An 18,994-nucleotide genomic window follows, 5' to 3' on the forward strand; every position below is an offset into this window, starting at 1 on the left:
AAATAAATCTCTTGACTTGACTTGAGCTGAAACTACCGCTTGGGCTTGGAGGGGGGGGTGCGCACCGCTGGGAAGGAAGGGTGCGCTGCATTTACAACACACAAGAAAATGACAGCAACGCGTGGCACATGGCACAATAATCGTTTCATCTAGATGATCTTGTTTTCATGACCGTGGGAAGCCAAAATCGCAATTGAAATTGAAACTCGATTAATCGCCCAGCCCTAGTCGTTCCCCATCCAGTCAGATGTGGAAGAAGAAGTCAAGTCAAGAGTTTTATTTGTCACGGCATACAAGCATACAGTGAAACGCGGGGCATACAGTGAAATGCGGGAGAAGAAGAAGACAAGAAGACACTGATCTTTATTAGCACAGACGGGAGGGAGACGGTGCAGGACAGAGCATCGCGTCACAACACAGACACACGATTCTGAAGTGGGATTTTAGAACAAACAGGCCGGGGAGGTGGTGCTCATTTTAGTAGACGTGCTGTGAGCCGAGTGTGGAGGGGGCAGGTACATTAACTGGGAGCTTCAGAGAGGGGGCAGGTACATTAACTGGGAGCTTCAGAGAGGGGGCAGGTACATTAACTGGGAGCTTCAGAGAGGGGGCAGGTACATTAACTGGGAGCTTCAGAGAGGGGGCAGGTACATTAACTGGGAGCTTCAGAGAGGGGGCAGGTACATTAACTGGGAGCTTCAGAGAGGGGGCAGGTACATTAACTGGGAGCTTCAGAGAGGGGGCAGGTACATTAACTGGGAGCTTCAGAGAGGGGGCTGGTACATTAACTGGGAGCTTCAGAGAGGGGGCAGGTACATTAACTGGGAGCTTCAGAAAGGGGGCTGGTACATTAACTGGGAGCTTCAGAAAGGGGGCAGGTACATTAACTGGGAGCTTCAGAGAGGGGGCAGGTATATTAACTGGGAGCTTCAGAGAGGGGGCTGGTACATTAACTGGGAGCTTCAGAGAGGGGGCTGGTACATTAACTGGGAGCGGGGAACGTCACGCTGCATTAGGACTACAGCGGATGACATACTGGGCGAGCGATTTGAAAAACCTCCACCGGATCACTGTGAGATAGTTTCAATAACAAGAAGGAAACAGTACAGAACGGGTTATATCCTCAAACCGCTGTTGGATTGTGGAGTAATTAATGGAACACAGTATCTTTTAAGAAAGATCAAAAAGCAAAGAAGAGACGCAAATCCTTTCCTCAGATCCAACCTTTCATCTTTAATCAGGGCATCGCAAGAGGATCAATTACAAAAAAAGAGACAAAAACAAAGTCATACATGCTTTCCCCCCCCCCCCCCAGTGAGGAATGAGGTTAAATAAAGAGGGAGAGAGGGAGAGAGAAAGAGAGAGAAACTCGCAGGAAGAAATAAAAGTAGTATAAATAATGTATAAGAGAGAGGCCGTCTGGTGGCAACACAGCAACAGCCCTCCCATACATATGGCTTCATATCCCACCCCATCCATTCTCTAGCCCTCTCGGGCACAAGAGGGGGAGAAAGAGAGAGAGAGAGAGAGAGAGAGGAGAGAGAGACAATGGCCCGGTGGGCAAAGATAAACTACCGCAAGTTCAATCCATATGCTTTCACCATCAGCCCCACCCCCCCCCCCCCCCCCCTCCAACAATAAGGCTAATGCAGAATGAGAGGAGGAAGGGAGGTAGAGAGACAGAGGGAAAGAGAGAGGGAGGGGGGAGAGGGAGAGAGCGAGTGGGAGGGAGAGAAATAGAGGGGAGGGAAAGAGGAGAGGGGGGAGAGGGAGAGATAGTGGAGGAGAGACAGGGAGGGGAGGGAAAGGCAGAGAAAAAGGGGGGAGAGAGGGAGATAGAGTGGAGAAGAGAAAGAGGAGAAGGAGGGAGAGACAGAAAGAGGAGAGGGAGAGAGATGAGAGGGAGATATAGAGAGATGAGAGGGAGAGAGATGAGAGAGAGAGGGAGAAGCAGGAGTAAACAGGTCTTAACCAGAGATTCAATTGGTGTGACTAGAGGCTTCTCAGGTTATCACTCACTTATCACCGGCGTGGTGGAGGAAACATGTGGAGGAAGAAGAAGAAGAGGAGCTGTCCATCACCAGGGAACACTGTCAGAGTGCAGGCTGAGAGCTAATGGCCGCTTCCACCAAGAAGCCAATTTGGTGAATGGAATAGTGGAGGGTCCATCATGCCAGATGGGATTATCTGTGATTGTTATCCTTCACAGCCCAGATAGGACGCATATCGTCACGTGGTGTAACATATATATCAACTGGCTTCCGGCCGAGCCGGTCCAGCCTCTCAGCATCCCTGTTGGTCGAACAGCCCCCACCGCTCTAAAATAATTATTTTTGACCGAGCTCCCATTCAGAGTAGCGCTCATTGAAAAAAAATTAATAAATAAAGAATAAAAAAGAAGGTTAGTGGTGAAATATGCAGAGCGGTGTTGACTCTCGGAAAAAAAACATTTAATTCTTATCATCCAGACTCAATTCAGTGCATTTTCAAGGCAAATCAACTCAATTATGGAATGGGCTGAGGAAACATAATGGTGTATTTGAACGAGAATGAAATAAATACACAAGACGGTCCCTGAGGAGGGAACACGCGAGAACGCCTCAGAATAACAGCGGCTGGCGTCCGGTGTGGCGGTACGGAGTCTAGCCTGCGTGGAAACTGTACGACCTTCGTCTACATTCCTTTCTTCTTAAAGAGTCGACTGTTCCGACAAGCAAGTGACATTATGTACAAAATGTGTTCAAATACGTGAGCGTTTACAACGAGTCAGTAGTCGTCAATCTTTTCCCAATTGGCACCAATAACGTCACACTGTAACTAGCGTACATGGTGCCTTAAGACTCCTTAACGACATTTTGCAGAACGAGGCGTTGGACGTTCCTAGCCTCCACTGTAGTCGTACAAAGAAATACATTTTCATTCAATAGAACCTCAGACTCTAACCCCCGGTGCTCAGCTAAAACTGCTCTTGATGAAAACCGGTGAGTTTCCATCGTAACACGTCTCCTCGAACGCACCGACGATAGATAGACGTCATACCATGGTATAGTTATCAGCAAGAGCGGTTTTACGCTCAACACCGGTCCAGCTATAGGCACCAGGCACACTTGCCCCGTCCCCCTCCCCCTCCCCCACCCCCTCCACTAACTACTTCTCCTGGGAGGGGGGGGGGGGGGCTGCTTTAAATGCTAACACTGGCTGGAAATGAAAGCTTTGCCAAAATAGTACCTTCCTTACATTCCTTCAAATAATAATAAAAAAAACAGGGCTCTCGGTCTCCAGGTATCGGCGAGCCTCTCGTCGTTAGTCCTTAGGGAGATACTCAGGTACTTCAGTGGCCGTTTATTTTTTTAGAAGATGTGTTTGAGGTGCTTGACACCGTAGGTCTTGAAGAACACGAGGAGGATGAGGGTCCACAGGCCCAGGATGAAGCCATCGGGAGGGTGCCAGTCCTTCTGCTTGGGTTTCTGAGAGGGAGGGGGGTAGAGAGAGAGGGGGGGGGGGGGGGGGGGGGGGGTAGAGCGAGGGGGATAGAGAGAGAGGGGGGGTAGAGAGAGAGGTAGAGACAGATAGATGGTTAGTAACAGTGTGTACATTTCTACTGTTAAGACTCCTGCTGATTGTTCTGTCATTCACACAGGCCAGCGGGGAGAGACACTTTATCTTCACCACACACGCAGGTAATAGTTATTGTACCTTTCTTCTGGACACACTCGCTCTCACACAAACACTCAAGACACACAATCTTATATACACTTTCCCCATCTTGTCCACACACTACATTCAACGTATACAGTATTTCTAATGCACATGCACGCTTACACACACACACACACGATAGCGGGCCTGCCGGGGCTCATCTGTTCTCCCCCCCTGTCCTGTGTTTGGCCCCATTCACTGCCACATCATCACTTTGTATATGATTATACTTTTAAATCTCAGCCCTATTAAACATGCATCTCACACTGAGCACATTTAAATGCTAATGCGATGGGGAAATATTCTGGGAAGAGACGAGATTTAACCTCTAAAAAAAATCTTCATAAGTCCTCAGCAGGCGACAAATCCATGGGCGAGAATGAGAGGAGGAGACACTCGAGAGATTTCTGTGTTATCCCTCGCTATACAAGCTCCCATTATCCAGTCAGGGAATACAAAGTTGGGGGGAAGAATCTCTCTCTCTCCCTCACACTAAGAGTACCTCTCTCTCTCCCTCACACTAACAGTCTATCTCTCTCTCTCTCCCTCATACTAAGAGTACCTCTCTCTCTCTCCCTCACACTAAGTATCTCTCTCCCTCTCACACTAATAGTCTCTCTCCCTCTCACACCGTCTCTCCCTCTCACACACTAACAGTCTCTCTCTCTCTCCGTCTCACACTAACAGTCTCTCTCTCTCCCTCTCACACTAACAGTCTCTCTCTCTCCCTCTCACACTAACAGCCTCTCCCTCACAATCACAGTCAGTCCTTCTCTCTCTCCCTCACACTCAGTCTCTCTCTCACATACACAGTTAGTCTCTCGCTGTGTTGCACGTTGCAATTTCTGCATTTGACCGATGTCCTCAGACTAACATTTCTCATGACAGTCCAGGGCCAGCCTCTAGTCACACACACACCTACACACACACACTATATAAGAGAAGAAGCAGGCCGATTGTCAGCTGGCAGGCCCCCGAGGAGAGGAGGTGAAACGCTAGCCCGAGGTCATTACTGGCTAACTCAGTCCCTCTACAGCCAGGCTGTGGGCAGGATTAGATGGGGTTGAGCAGAACAGGGTGATGTTTTACTGCAAATACACCTCATGTGACTGCATAGAGATACAGGTATACATGTATACATTGACTTTACTGTCAGGACCAATGCATTGTGGGCTTTGTAAAACAGACCAAACAATATGCAAAATATACAATATACAAAACTAAAATGCACAAAATGCTAAAATTAGGTAGAAGAGGTATTCGCAAATGTACTCACAATAAGTCATATGTAATTAAAATAATTTTATAAAAATATTCATCAATGATGTTGATCAATAAGAGTCCTTTCTCAGGGCGGCTGGGTGGCGCAGCGGACTAAGCGCTCGTCACCAACGCGAGAGACACTGGTATCGAATCCGGCTGTCAGCGTTGCCTCCGGCTTGGCCGGCCGTCACACTGGCTCAATTGGCAGAGTCAGCGGGAGGGAAGCCGGTGGGTGGTAATCTGGTCGTTGTAAACAGCGACTTCTACAGGTCGGTCAGGGCGCCTGCACAGCGAGGAAGGGAGATGGTGAGGGTAGTGTGAGCCTCCCACACGTTACACCTCACCAATGAGAGTCCACGCTGGCAGGTGAAAAGAAGTGGCTGGCTGACTCCGCATGTATCGGAGGGGACATGCGATAGTATCTACAGTATCAACCCTCCCTAGACCGACCAGTGGGGGGCACATGCAAGCAATGACCAGGAAGGGGAGGGGGGAATTTGCACGACTAAAATTGGGATGGGAGAAAAAAAAAAACAGAAAAACAGGAGGAGAAAAAGCGGATAAAAAAAATAAGAGTCCTTTCTCAGGACAATCCATACTGTTCCTCATACTAACTCTGGCTAGTTGGCCACAAATCGGTGCAAAACGATTGGGCTCAAATGCCTGCCTGTACAGGCTGAGTGAAGATAATAATACTCAAAATTATAAATTGTATTCATATTGTTTAAATTTTTTTTATTCTATTCATTTTTGGGCTTTTCTGTATTTTTTACCCATCCCAATTTAGTCGTTATGACAATTCCCTTCCTGGTCGTTGCGCGCATTGCTCCACTGTTGGCCTGGGGAGGGTGTAGAACTACCACGTGCCTCCTCCGATACATGTGGAGTCGCCAACCGCTTCTGACAGCGAGGAGTTTCACTGGGGGAACGTAACGCGTGCGGAGGTTCACGCTATTTCCCCCCGATGCCCTCCCTGCTGAACAGGCGCCCGACCGAGGAAAGCTGGTTCTGTGTCTCTACAAGAAGACAATTTTCTGTTGCAGCCATTCTCGCAGGTTGTCTGTATGGTATTTCAATTAAAACTTCTCATCGAGCCAGATGCCAAGATATTTATACTCAGAGACTCTCTCAATGCTAGAACCACTCACTGTGGATATATGCAAACCACTAAACTCAATATCTCTGGCTCTAGTAAACAGCATTTCTCTTATTTTTTTTTACTTACATTAAGCACCAATTTAAGATTAACAAGTGCGTCCAGAAGGATGTACTTAAAGGAAGATTGCAAGTTAAGTTGGCTAATGATGTTGATCAGTCCTTTCTCAGTGTAATCCATTGCTGTTCCTCATGCTAACTCCGGCTAGTTGGCCACAAACCAGGTCAAGCTCCTGCCTCTGCAAGCTGACTTGAGTACAACTGAAATCTACTTTGTGTGCATCGTGTGGAGTAGATTCCAGGTCTCTCCAGGCTAGACTACTGCAATGCACTCCTCATCTGGATTCCTAGCAAGAACATCCAGAAGCTTCAGTACATCCCAAACTGCGCCTCTAGGATCCTGAAGAGGGTGCGGAAATGGGACCACATCACAAGGTCTCCCTCCTCTCGTACCAGGGCAACGCTCCTCACTCCACATCCTAACTATACATGATGATGATGATGAATAGTTTATTTTCGGTCTTTGTTTACACATCAATCAAAAACACACTTGTGTGGACTTATAATAATAACAATAATAATAATAATAATAATAATAATAATAATAATAATAATAATAATAATAATAATAAATCACAAATGTACATATTCAAAGTAAGCTCACACACAAAATCCAAACTCAATGACCGAAAAAGGAATAGGCTGAAGCACATGCTTATTTTTGCCTATCCTTTACAATCCTTAAAAACTAAATATACTTTAATATAAGAAAGAAAAACGTAAAATATGCTGCAAGATATACTTTTTTTTAAATCCTACTAGACAGCCAACTACTGTATACAGCAAAGTATACATCCTACTATACAACCTACTATACAGCCAACTATACAGCTATACAATAGCTGCACCAGCTCATTGTAGAGGGTGCAGTTGGTGCATTTTTATATAATAATAATAATAATAATAATAATAATAATAATAATAATAATAATAATAATAATAATAATAATAATAATAATAATAATAATAATAATAATAATAATAATAATAATAATAATAATAATAATAATAATAGATTCTATTTGTAATGCACTTTACAGTTGCGGGGCAAATCTCAAAGCGCTACAGTTAAAAAAAACTTAAAAACTAGCGAGAATAAAAGAAAGAAAGAATATAAAAATAGGCAAGACTAAACATAGAATAACAGAGAAACATAGAATAAATAAAACTGATAAAAGAAATTGGTAAAAGAACATAAAATGTGTGGAGCAAAAAATTTGATAAAAAGTCAACAGAAGGCTCTACTAAAAAGGTGAGTTTTGAGGCCTTTCTTGAAAGCATCCACAGAGTCTGTGGTGCTCTCAGGTAGTCAGGGAGAGCATTCCACAGACTGGGAGCGGAAGAGCAAAAAGCCAGATCTCCCATAGTGCAGAGATTGGTCCTTGGGCGCTGGAGGTTTGCCTGGCCAGAGCGGAGATGTCGAGAGGAGGAGTGAGGGGTGATGAGTTCTTTGAGGTATAGGGGGGGCGTTTCCGTAGAGGCATTGGTGGGTGAGCAGGGAGACTTTGAACTCAATCCTGAGTGAGACAGGGAGCCAGTGAAGGGACTTGAGGATGGGAGTGATGTGGTGGTATTTCCACTCTCATCAGGATCCTAGCAGCGCTGTTTTGGATACATTGTAGCCTTCGGATGTTCTTGCTAGGGATCCCGATGAGGAGTGCGTTGCAGTAATCCAGCCTGGAGGAAAAAACGGCGTGGATGAGCTTTTCGGCATCTGACAGAGTGAGTGAGGGGCGAAGTTTGGCGATGTTCCTAAGGTGGTAGAAAGAGTTTTTGTATAATTGATTTATGTGCACCTCAAAGGTCAGGTGAGGGTCAATTTTTACCCCTAGGTTGGTGATGGTTGGTGACAGGGTGATGTTTTGGCCGGAAAAGGTGATGGTGGTGATGGTGGATGAGCGAACCTGGTGTGGGGTGCCAATAATAATGGCTTCAGTTTTAGAACTGTTTAACTGTAGGAAGTTGTGCTTCATCCACGCCTTGGTCTCCTCAAGGCAGGTGGTCAGAGTGGAAGATGGCAGAACTGTGGATGGGGTAGGGTTTATTTTTAGGTACAGTTGGGTGTCATCAGCATAGCAGTGGAATGATATTCCATGCCGGCTGATGACAGAGCATGTAGAAGGTGAATAGGGTGGGGCCGAGGACTGATCCTTGTGGGACACCACAGGTGACATGATGGGTGTCAGACCTTGCCTCTCCCAAGGAGATATACTCCGTTCTTCCGGTGAGGTAAGATCTGAACCAATCAAGGACAGAGTCTGAAAGTCTGATGGTGGATTGAAGCCGGTGAAGGAGGATGTCATGATCGACGGAGTCGAAAGCTGCTGTGAGGTCAAGGAGGATGAGGAGGGAAGGAGAGCCAGCATCAGCCGTCATCAGTAGGTCGTTGGTGACCAGAGCAGAAACCTGACTGGAACTTCTTGAGAAGTTGGTTCGAGTTTAGGTGGTCCTGAAGCTAAGCGGCAACTACCTTTTCCAGCACCTTGGACAGGAATGGTAGGTTGGATATAGGTCTGTAGTTGGCCAAGATGTCCGGGTCTAGGGAGGGTTTTTTAATTAGTGGTTTTATGACTGCAGTTTTAAGGGCAGAGGGGACATGGCCAGCCTGGAGAGAGAGGTTTATGACCTTGGTGATGAGGGCTCATAGCGACAATATTGTATTTCACCAGGGCTGAGGGAAAGGGGTCCAGGATACAAGTGGAAGGCTTCATTTTCCTGACGATTTCCTCAACCTCTCGCTGTGTGATGATTGAAAAGCAGCAGAGAGGTTGAGTAGTCGCCGGCTGTGGTTCAACTGTTTGGACTGGAGGGGCAGAGGGGCTAGAGAGGAAGAGTCAGAGTGAGGTGATATTTAGGGTTTGAGGAGGTGGTTGATGGTAGAGAATAGTTGCTTGGAGTTTCCAGGACTGTCATTTATGATGGAGGAGTAGTACTGGGACCGTGCCAGACTGAGGGATTTTGAGTAGGCTTTCTGGTGTTCACGGTAGGCCAATTTGTGTACAGTGAGTCCTGAGACCTTGAGTCGCCGCTCAAGGACACGCCCAGCAGTCTTCATACTCCGCAGCTCGCTGGTGTACCAGGGGGCTGAGCGTGCGAAGGTGACTGTTTTGGATTTGACAGGGGCATGGAGATCCAGAAGACTGTTCAGGGATTTATTGTAGAAGTCCACTGACTCAGTTGCTGATGAGAAGTTGACAGAGGAGAGCAGCTGGAAGTCCAGGGTCATGGTGTCCGGGTTGATATTTTTGAGGTTCCTGAAACGGATTTGGCGTTTGGGCTTGTTGAGTGGAGACTGGAAAGACAGCTCCATTGAGATGGTCTTGTGGTCAGATACCCTCAGATCATAGACTAGCAGGTTGTTGATGGGGGCGGAGTTTGTGATGACCAGATCGAGCGTGTGGGGACATCAATGTGTTGTGTGAGGTTGAGGCAGTGCAGAAGTAGCAGAAACTCAGCTGCAGGGTGGCAAGAGGGCGTGTCAACGTGAATATTTATATCTCCAAGTATTATGATATTGCCAGAGGTTGTGCAGAGTGTAGTGAGGAGGTCCTGCATCTCTGGGATGAAAACAGAGTTGGGTTTAGGTGGCCGGTAAATCAGTAGTATTGTCATGAGGAGAGGGGGTTTACATTTGAAAGCAAGGCATTCAAATGAGGACAGTACAGGCAGGGGCAGGGGGGACCGTTCCAGTTGGTTTCTGTGAATAACGGCTAAGCCTCCACCACGACCGGTGCTGCAGGCTTTCTCCAGGTAACTGTAGCCAGGAGGACAGGCTTCGTTTAGGGTGAAGTAAACCTCTGGCTGGTGCCAGGTTTCAGTGAGATATAGCAGCTTTATCCAAAGCCCTTTACAATTTCGTTCCTCACATTCACCCATTCACTCACATTCACACACCGACGGCAGAGGCTACCATGTAAGGTGCCAACCTGCTCATCGGGAGCAATTAGGGGGCTAAGTGTCTTGCTCAAGGACACTTCCGACACGCTGCCTGGGAGGAGCGGGAATCGAACAGAGAACCTTCCGATGACCAGACAACCGCTCTACCACCTGAGCCACTGTTCATGATGGAGACTGGACCTCATCCTTTCTACACAGAATTTCTACATCCAAGTTATTGCATCCAAATGCCTTCCTTGAACATAGGGCTCTGAATCCGAAGATGTACCCATGTCACAGTAAAATCACTATGGTTACCGGTGTCAGTGTCCTAGGAGTTGGTCCATTATGTCATTATGTCTATTACTGTCTGTGGAGCAGCTCCAGGAGGTCTCTCTTGATGACATCATCGCTGTCTTGTCATTCTGGTGTGCAGCATAAAGGAGAGACATGTTCATGTTCACACAGTAAAACCGAGCTGTATAGTTTTATAGAAATAACATGCAAATTCAGGTCAGGGTGAGGCATGCTCCGACTGACGTACAAGCCTCCAATGGACCTAATCTAAAAACCACGCCCTTTTGTCTTGATACTCCAAATCAAAGAAAGAGGGAAGCATCCATTGTGATTGGAGGATCAGGAAAACAGGGCAGGGCTTGATATATCCTACTCGACTGGCTAATTCCCACACCATAAAATCAACAAGTCTTCAAGTTTGCCAAGCTCTCAAGAAACTTTTCTTCCAAATGCTATTTTGGGCTCAGCGCCGCCCTAGACGATTGTGAAATGTGTGTGTGTGTGCATGTGTGTGTGTGTGTGTGGCTAATGCTGTCCTTTTAAATCCAAATTCCAGATGATGTGAGGACACTGCCACTTTCTGATGTTGAGAGACGGGGGCAAACACTAAAACTGGATTACAACGGAATCCAAATCCATTTAACAGCTCAATCAAGCCAAATCAATAATAGAGCGGCTGGGCACCAGTAATGCTAAAGCAGCAGGGCCAGCGAGGCAGCTGACAAGCCTGGAGGACTGAGGTTACAGGCAGCTACTGGGAGAGTGGCCTGGGGATAGCTGTAAGACAGAGGCTGGAAGGGGGGGACTAGGGTAGCTGTCTGGAGCTGTGGAAACCCAGAGACTCTGACAGCAGACAGGCCCTGGTGAGATTGGGTTCACGGGGTGTGGCCGTCAGGGATGGCTGACCTCCGGGACCATGAAAGGTAGAGTTGGCCGAAGTGTGGAGGCGCGTGCGCTGGGCATGTGAGCGTGTGTGCGAGAGCCACCTGGGTAATGACGAGAAGAGGGCTGACGGATCGACTATGACAGGAGGCCACGTCAGCGGACCCAGCAGAGAGAGAGCAGCATATGTCAGGAGGGGGGAGAGACACAGGCAGGGGAACTGAGCTTGGCAGACAGGGAGAGAGGAAGAGAGGGCAGGCATGAGTTGGAGAGAGAGAGAAACGGAGACAGGCATGAGTTGGAGAGAGAGAGACAGGTGCAGGCATGAGTTGTATATATGGAGAGAGAAGGCATGAGTTGGAGATAGAGAGAGACAGGGAGAGGTACATGCATGAGATGGAGAGAGAGAGAGAGAGACGAAGAGGAGAAGAGTGACTGATGAACATAGAGGAGGGGACAGATGGATGGTATGGCTAATACTGTAAACATAATATGTTTTTTCACAATATGCATCACAAATTTAGATTTTCCGAGGCTAGTTTGCAAATACCAGTAAACAGTAACAGTGAATTCCAACTGGTTGTAGCCTTTAAAGAAAGTATAGGCCTAAAAGATTTGTTCTCGTATTTTTATATTCAGAACAAATTTGATTGCCTATATTTATGTCTTTCTACTATTACCCTGCCCATACCTGTAGCTCCCCTCCCCCTATGAATTTTCCCACAGGGATAAATAAAGTAATATCTTACCCAGAATCTTTTGATGGCAAATCTTGACTAAATTTAACCTGTGACAATATTAGTTCTTCATAATCACCCACGACTGGCCACACTGATCCGTCACAAAACGGAGATAAAACAGACTTGACGGTTTTGCTATACGTCAGGTTTGTTTTTAATTAGAACCCGGTTAGAACGCAACCATGCATTTGCAGAAACAACAGTAATGTATCCGTCAGTTCCAGCCTCTCAAGAACCGTCCGTCAAAAAACAGATGCAAATCTGGCGGGGAGACGGACTTAACATCAGCCCTGTCTGGCGACAGCTGAACGACAAATAAATCTGATCTGTAGGGCTGTCTTAAATACTTCGAAGATTCGTTCGATGGGAATGGGAAAATAAAATTCGAATATATAAGAAAAAAAAGAATAATAATATTATAATTTTTTTTGCAAAATCAACTCTGCCTCTCTTTGTTAACTACAACAAGCATTGCTGTTTGTTATTTAAGATGAGGTCAGACTCGGCACTGACAGATTTGTGTTCATTGTGCTGCTTTTATAAAGCCTCAAATGACGGCTTACAATATTTCATGAAAGCAAAGTGTTTCGTTTGTCTAAGATTTAAAAAGGTTTAAACTTTACAGCACTGCCAAAGTGCTGTACAAGTCCCACAACATAAAAAAAAAAATTACATTTTTTATTTAATTTTTTAATCTCGAAGCTTCGAATTAAAATCGAATCTCGGCCCCAAAGCTTCGAATTCCAAAAGAAATTTTGAAGGTCAGCCCTACTGATCTGTGCAATAAATCAGAATCAGGCTCGCAGTGTGAACGTAGCCTGTGTTTCATTTAATTTATTTGTTTATTTGGAAGGGACAGCATGTATTAACACTTTAAGTGCCGAAAACGTGTTTAGGCGTCCTTCCCCGCCATGCTCAAGTTGCCGAGGACGCCGTAACTCGTCTTTAATATCAATATTTCAAAAATCTGTGATCGGAATCATATTTTCCATCCGCAGCCTTCACACACAGTTCTGAGCTCCTCTCAATCCTCTAGCGGTTCAAGAGCGCCATCTGGTGGCCGATCGGCAGAAGCACCAAACAGGAAGTTATGTGGATGAAGTGCTGATCACCCATATTACTTCCGGGCACTCGCTATAGGTCCCGGGACTCCATCTTGATACACTGGACATCGATCGGTTGCAAATAACTCGATAAACAACATGATTTGGACGTATATAGTATTATACAACCTGGAAATGGACCGGGTATTTCGACATCCCATAATGGAAAACTGTCTACCCCACGCTGATCGCCCAACGGCCCGCGGAGACTGGGGTGAGTTTTAGCGTGTAATATTACCGTGTTCGACACTAACTGCTATGATGAACATTTGACCCACATTAGATGAATGGTATAACGCTGCCCACGGAATTATAAACGCCCCCTCGCCCATCCGGTCAACATCAGATGACGTGTAGTAACTTCCAGAAGTCCGTCCAGTTGGATTTTTTTATATCGCGCCGATTGCTATCAAACTGTATTTGATCATCAATATAATGCATTTGGGGCTATAAATCACGTTCTGGAGAAAGCTGCAGAAAGATATGAAAACATACTTATACTTTAGATCATATTTTAGTATGAATATGTGAATGAAAAGGTTTAACGTTCATACACCCTGAACAATACATATAGGACATTGAATGGGCCCTAATAATGGCAATTTAGCAATAGAATTTAAAAAGTTATAGCCCTGCAAAGAAGGGGAACTTCTCCATAGACAAATAGAGCTGGCAAGGGATGGTATATCATGAATTTAGCCTTAGGCAATCAAAGTGTTAATGGACAATACATATAATGCACTGTAAATACACAGGATTTCTCCCTCATGCTGTATAATATAAATCAAATATTTACAAATAAACATGGATCGATAGCCGTACATTATGGCATAATATGAGTCTGTCTGGCCATAATGCACGGCTGTCGATCAGTGTTTATTTGTAATCGATTCTGATTTATTGCACAGATCAGATTTATTTGTCGTTCAGCTGTTGAGCTGCCAATATCGGATTCCAGTGTGAACCGGTCACGCCTCCATAACTGAGCCGCATGCACAAATGAACAATTAACGAACGATGAAAGTAAACATGGAGGACACTGAAGTCACAGTTAGTGGTTTAATATAGAAGTCGATGTGCAGTGTGGAGGCCAACTAATTCGTGAGCAGATGATAATGGGGGTGAGGAGAAGGTTAAAGAGAGACGACTTCTTTCAATAAGCTTTCAAACTCAGAGAGCGTTTATGATATGTCCCCTCAAGTTTTACTTGTACAGAAGTACCACCTTACCATTTAGAAGGTAAATTCACTGTCACTCCATTAACCACCTCCATCACAGTTGCCTTCCATGTTTGTATTCACTGAGTGACTCCCACCACAGAATGGTGATGAATGTCAATCTAGAGTGACACTCGGATTAATTCTGATATGACTGTTCAGATTGAGGTCGCATAGCAAAAAAAAACTGTATCTGATTTAAGACTTATGATAGTGGCCCAAATCTGAATTGAAAAGATCAGATTCAATGTGATTTGTGCTGTTCACACGCTGTCATGAAAAAAACTGATCTTAGTCACATAAGAGCAAAAATAATCAGATTCAGGCCACTTCTGCCTGCATTGCCATAGAAAAGACAGGGTATCTGCAGGTGTATTGGTTACATACGACTTTTTAATACCTTTTAAGGCCTTAAATTGATAATTAAGAATGTAATACTGTTGAATACCCCACAGAGACCCTGGTAGAGACTGAGCTTAAAGTGAGGGGGAGAGAAGCAGCGAGAGAGACGTTTTGATCGACCTTTCAAAGTCAATTCTGTTCACATTCTGTGGCCAAGGACAGGGACAGAGCCTCACAGCGGCTCGGCCTCGCTGCATAATATGAGCTTTGTGTCGCCCGTTCAATTCACAAGCAAAATCAATTAGCGACGGCGCGTCTTGATTGATTGGAGCTAATTAACGGGGCAACGCGTGGTGTTAATGGTCGTTGAGGGAGGTCTGCAAAAAGCCTGCCAACCACCACCACTTCCAAGGTCAAAACCGCAGCAATTTATGTGCAGGGGAGCCGCGTGACAGAAGGGCCCTCGTTGCACTCTGCCAGGACGGCACACTGGCTGCACATAACCTCGACATCCAGGAGCCTCTGCTGCTACAGGGAGCCTGGTGATTTAGTCTGCTGTGAAAAGGATGCTTTCTCTCACAACGCAGAGCCTGCTGTGCCTACGGCATCCAGCCGTCTCTCTGTCAATCATTGTTACTATTCTTTTTCTGTTTCATTTGACTTTTTGTTGCTTTGTAAAGCGTCCTTGGGTTTCATGAAAGGCACTATATAAATCCAAGCTATTGTTATTACTATTACCATTAGTATTCCTACTATATTACTATCATTATTATTACTACCATTATTATTATTATTATTATTATTGCTACTATTATTATTGCTACTATTGTTATTATTACTACTATTACTATTATTATTATGAATAGGGATGCACCGATCCGATATGGATATCGGCGCCGATATGACTAAAATAGCTGGATCGGGTATACATTTTTTTTATACAGTTTATTAATTGAACAATGAATCGGATCGGTACTCGGTATCGGCTGATACCCAAAGCCCAGGTATCGGTATCGGGACTAAAAAAGTCGGAACGGTGCATCCATAATTATGAATCCCTAAGTCTGTCATTCCTAATTAACAAATGTGAGCATTGCAGCAAAGCAAATTCTAATCGACACGTGAAAAGGAAGCTGTTCATCGGGAGCTGATTGGCCAGTGAACTGTGAGAGACACACCTCCATGTCAACTTCTCTGATGTGTGTGCCTGTTGCAGGAGGACGGATGGATATGCTGGGGGGGGGGGGGGGGGGCGAGGATTGGTGGGGGGTGGATCTGCTTAGTGATGGTGTAGGGACAAAAAACAACAACAGCAACACACAAAGCATTAATTTTCACTGTTCCGTTTTAAATTATCCGGAGCCATATGGTGTGGCATCAATCTGGCAGGAGAACAAATAACAATTAGACGGCAGAGACCAGGAATCCGTGCGACAAAAGGAGGGGGGAGGGGGGGCTAATAGAATAAACAATAAGAGTAAAAAAATGATGGGAAAAAAGAGAGAACATGTTATGCGGTGCTGGCAGTGATATGATGTGTGGTGGATGTGATGGAGGTGAGGTGGGATGATGAGGACATGGCAAGATGAAGCAGCCTCACCCCGGCCTCACTCCCCAGACAGCTGCTGAGGCAGACAAGGCATTCATCAACTCCTCACTCACACACACACACACACATACACAAGATACAATGGCACAGTTAGGCAAAAGAATATACTCTACACACACGTGCACGCACACACACACACACACCATCAAACAAGGAACGTTCATTTACTCTTTGCCATGATGTGCTATTTTATTTCCTTTACATCCTCGTTGTTGAGTCAGTCAGTTCTTCTGAAAACCTTTCCATTACAAGCTACCTCCCCTGCGCTGCTCACCACAGGGATATTGATGAGAGAACTGCATGGATGGCTGGCGAGGAGGAAGAGTGAGAGAAGAAGAAAAATGTATCGAGCAGCACTGTGCAAACACGCCTTGTGAAAGGTAATCAGACAGAGGCTGAGTGCTGTGTGAACTGCCAATACGTGCTGATGGACATCAGGCCATGGTGAGAGAGAGAGAGAGTGAGTGTGATGTAGGTGGGTTGGTCATTATTATTGTATTTGTAACACCATGTGAACATCAGGTTAGTAGAGGTACATTATATTGTTGTTGTTATTTGTATGTGGTGTGTGTGTCGCCTTTGTATTAATCCCCTTTTGTTTCTTTCTCCCTTTGCCAGGTGCCGCCCGTCTCTCCGATTGTGCTGATGAGGAGTGGCACCTGCGGGCAGTCAGCCTCGGTAGACGGTGGTTAAAGCCTGGCATGTGACACATAACCGGGGCACCTCATTCTGTCATTGCCACTGACCAGAGTGGAATGTGAGGTCGCCTGTTATTGCCACTTTGTGTGAATTACCCGTGTGGGATTATATGTATATTGTTGGCCCCTGTGCCATCTTGCCACTATTGTGTGGAAGTACATTATGTTGTTGGCCTCTGTGCCTATTTGCCACTATTGTGTGGAAGTATATATATTGTTAGCTCCTTTGCCACTTGCCACTGTTCCATTTAAGTGGAACTATATAGATACTATACTATACTATATATATTGTGTTGGCCTTGTTGCTGATACTTGTGCTTAATTGTGTTCGTGTTTATTGTATTTACCCTGTTTGTTCTCCCCTACCTTTTTCCCTGATTGTGTTGCTGTGAGTTTCATTCCCCATTACAAATAAATATCATTTTACTTTTGGAAAACGTTTTCTTTATTACCTGCTGGGACCTGTGCTTAAAGCACATACTGGACGGTTGGCTTCACAACGACCCGGTCCAGGTATTTCTGTTATTATCAGACATTTGTATGTGTGAGTGAGTGAGTGAGTGAGTGAGTGAGTGAGTGAGTGAGTGAGTGAGTGAGTGAGTGAGTGAGTGAGTGAGTGAGTGAGTGAGTGAGTGAGTGAGTGAGTGAGTGAGTGAGTGAGTGAGTGAGTGAGTGAGTGAGAGTGAGTGTGAGAGTGAGTGTGAGTGTGAGAGTGAGAGTGAGTGTGAGAGTGAGTGTGAGAGTGAGTGTGAGAGTGAGTGTGAGAGTGAGTGTGAGAGTGAGTGTGAGAGTGAGTGTGAGAGTGAGTGAGTGAGTGAGTGAGTGAGTGAGTGAGTGAGTGAGTGAGTGAGTGAGTGAGTGAGTGAGTGAGTGAGTGAGTGAGTGAGTGAGTGAGTGAGTGTGTGAAAGAGAGTGTGAGAGAGAGGCAGAGTAGAGAAAGGGACATAGAAAGAGAGAGAGAAGAAAGCAGGGTAGAGAGAGAGAGAGACAGGGAGACAGAGTGAAAGAGAGGTAGAGTAGAGAGAAAGATGAGACTCCCATCTCCAACCACAGCAGGGGTTTGGGCCGGCAATCGAAATCTCTGGACAGGGGTCACTGGGTTGATGAGTGTGTTGGTGTGTCATGCGTGGTACAAAGAGATAAAGGAGAAGGAGATGGAGAAGACAGAGAGAGAGGACTGAGACAAGTAGCACACAGGGGAAGCAGTATAGGCTGCATGCGCATGTGTGTGTCAGAGAGAGAGGCTGAGTAGAGAGAAACAGAGAAAGAGTGGTAGAGAGAGAGAGGGTGGTAGAGAGTGTGTGTGAGAGTGGTAGAGATAAGGGCAGAGTAGAGACAGAGAAAGGGAAAGGTAGAGACAGAGAGTGTGTGAGAGAGAGAGAGAGAGGTAGAAAGAGAGAGGTAGGTAGAGACAAAGTAGAGACAGAGAAAGGTAGAGGAGAGAGAGAGTGGTAGAGCGAAGGGCAGAGTAGAGACAGAGAAAGGGAAAGCTAGGGAAAGGTAGCGAGAGAGAGAGAGAGGGTGGTAGAGAGAGTGGTAGAAAGAAGGGCAGTGTAGAGAGAGAGATGTGTGTATGAGATGCACTTTGTATTAATGATCATTTGTATTAATGACGCTCGCGCTTCAGAGGTCTTTGACGGCAGACCGAGGCGGTGTTACAGCGTCCGCTGCTCGCTCCACCGTGTCAGCGGCGCCGGCCAACTCCCTCTCGCGGTGGTGTTTTAGAGATTCCGCTGACAACTTCCTAAGCGTGGGGTTGACAGGTGGATGAGAGCGCTGAGCCGAGACCCCGATCTGTTTCCCCACACAGGGGCGACAGCTGCTTGGGAGGTAACGTCACGGTGACCAAATGCGTCCACATTTTTATAGGATTCTATCACATTTTCATAACAATAGCAAATATTACTTACCCTGCGCCGTTTTCATTGAGGTTTCTTACAAATTAACGATGCTTTATGTTGTCCATTATATGCCGATTATCATTAAAATCTTAAATTGTACCATATGTCCCCCTTTAGACAACATATGTAACGCTACCAGCGCACTTTTGTTA

At 45.7% G+C, this 18,994-nt stretch overlaps 1 protein-coding gene across 1 annotated transcript in view; it reads right to left on the bottom strand.

The window, feature by feature from the left end:
- Positions 1–1,244: 1,244 nt before the first annotated feature.
- Positions 1,245–18,994, bottom strand: part of pigk (phosphatidylinositol glycan anchor biosynthesis, class K) — a 95,668-nt gene continuing 77,918 nt past the window's right edge. The window contains exon 11 of the mRNA XM_084327210.1: positions 1,245–3,467. Coding sequence (XP_084183336.1) covers positions 3,351–3,467 — 117 coding nt within the window. The 3' untranslated portion in view covers positions 1,245–3,350. The remainder of the gene's footprint in view (positions 3,468–18,994) is intronic.

Source organism: Notolepis coatsorum (assembly GCF_963971535.1).
Source record: "Notolepis coatsorum genome assembly, chromosome: 13".
Taxonomy (NCBI): domain Eukaryota; kingdom Metazoa; phylum Chordata; class Actinopteri; order Aulopiformes; family Paralepididae; genus Notolepis; species Notolepis coatsorum.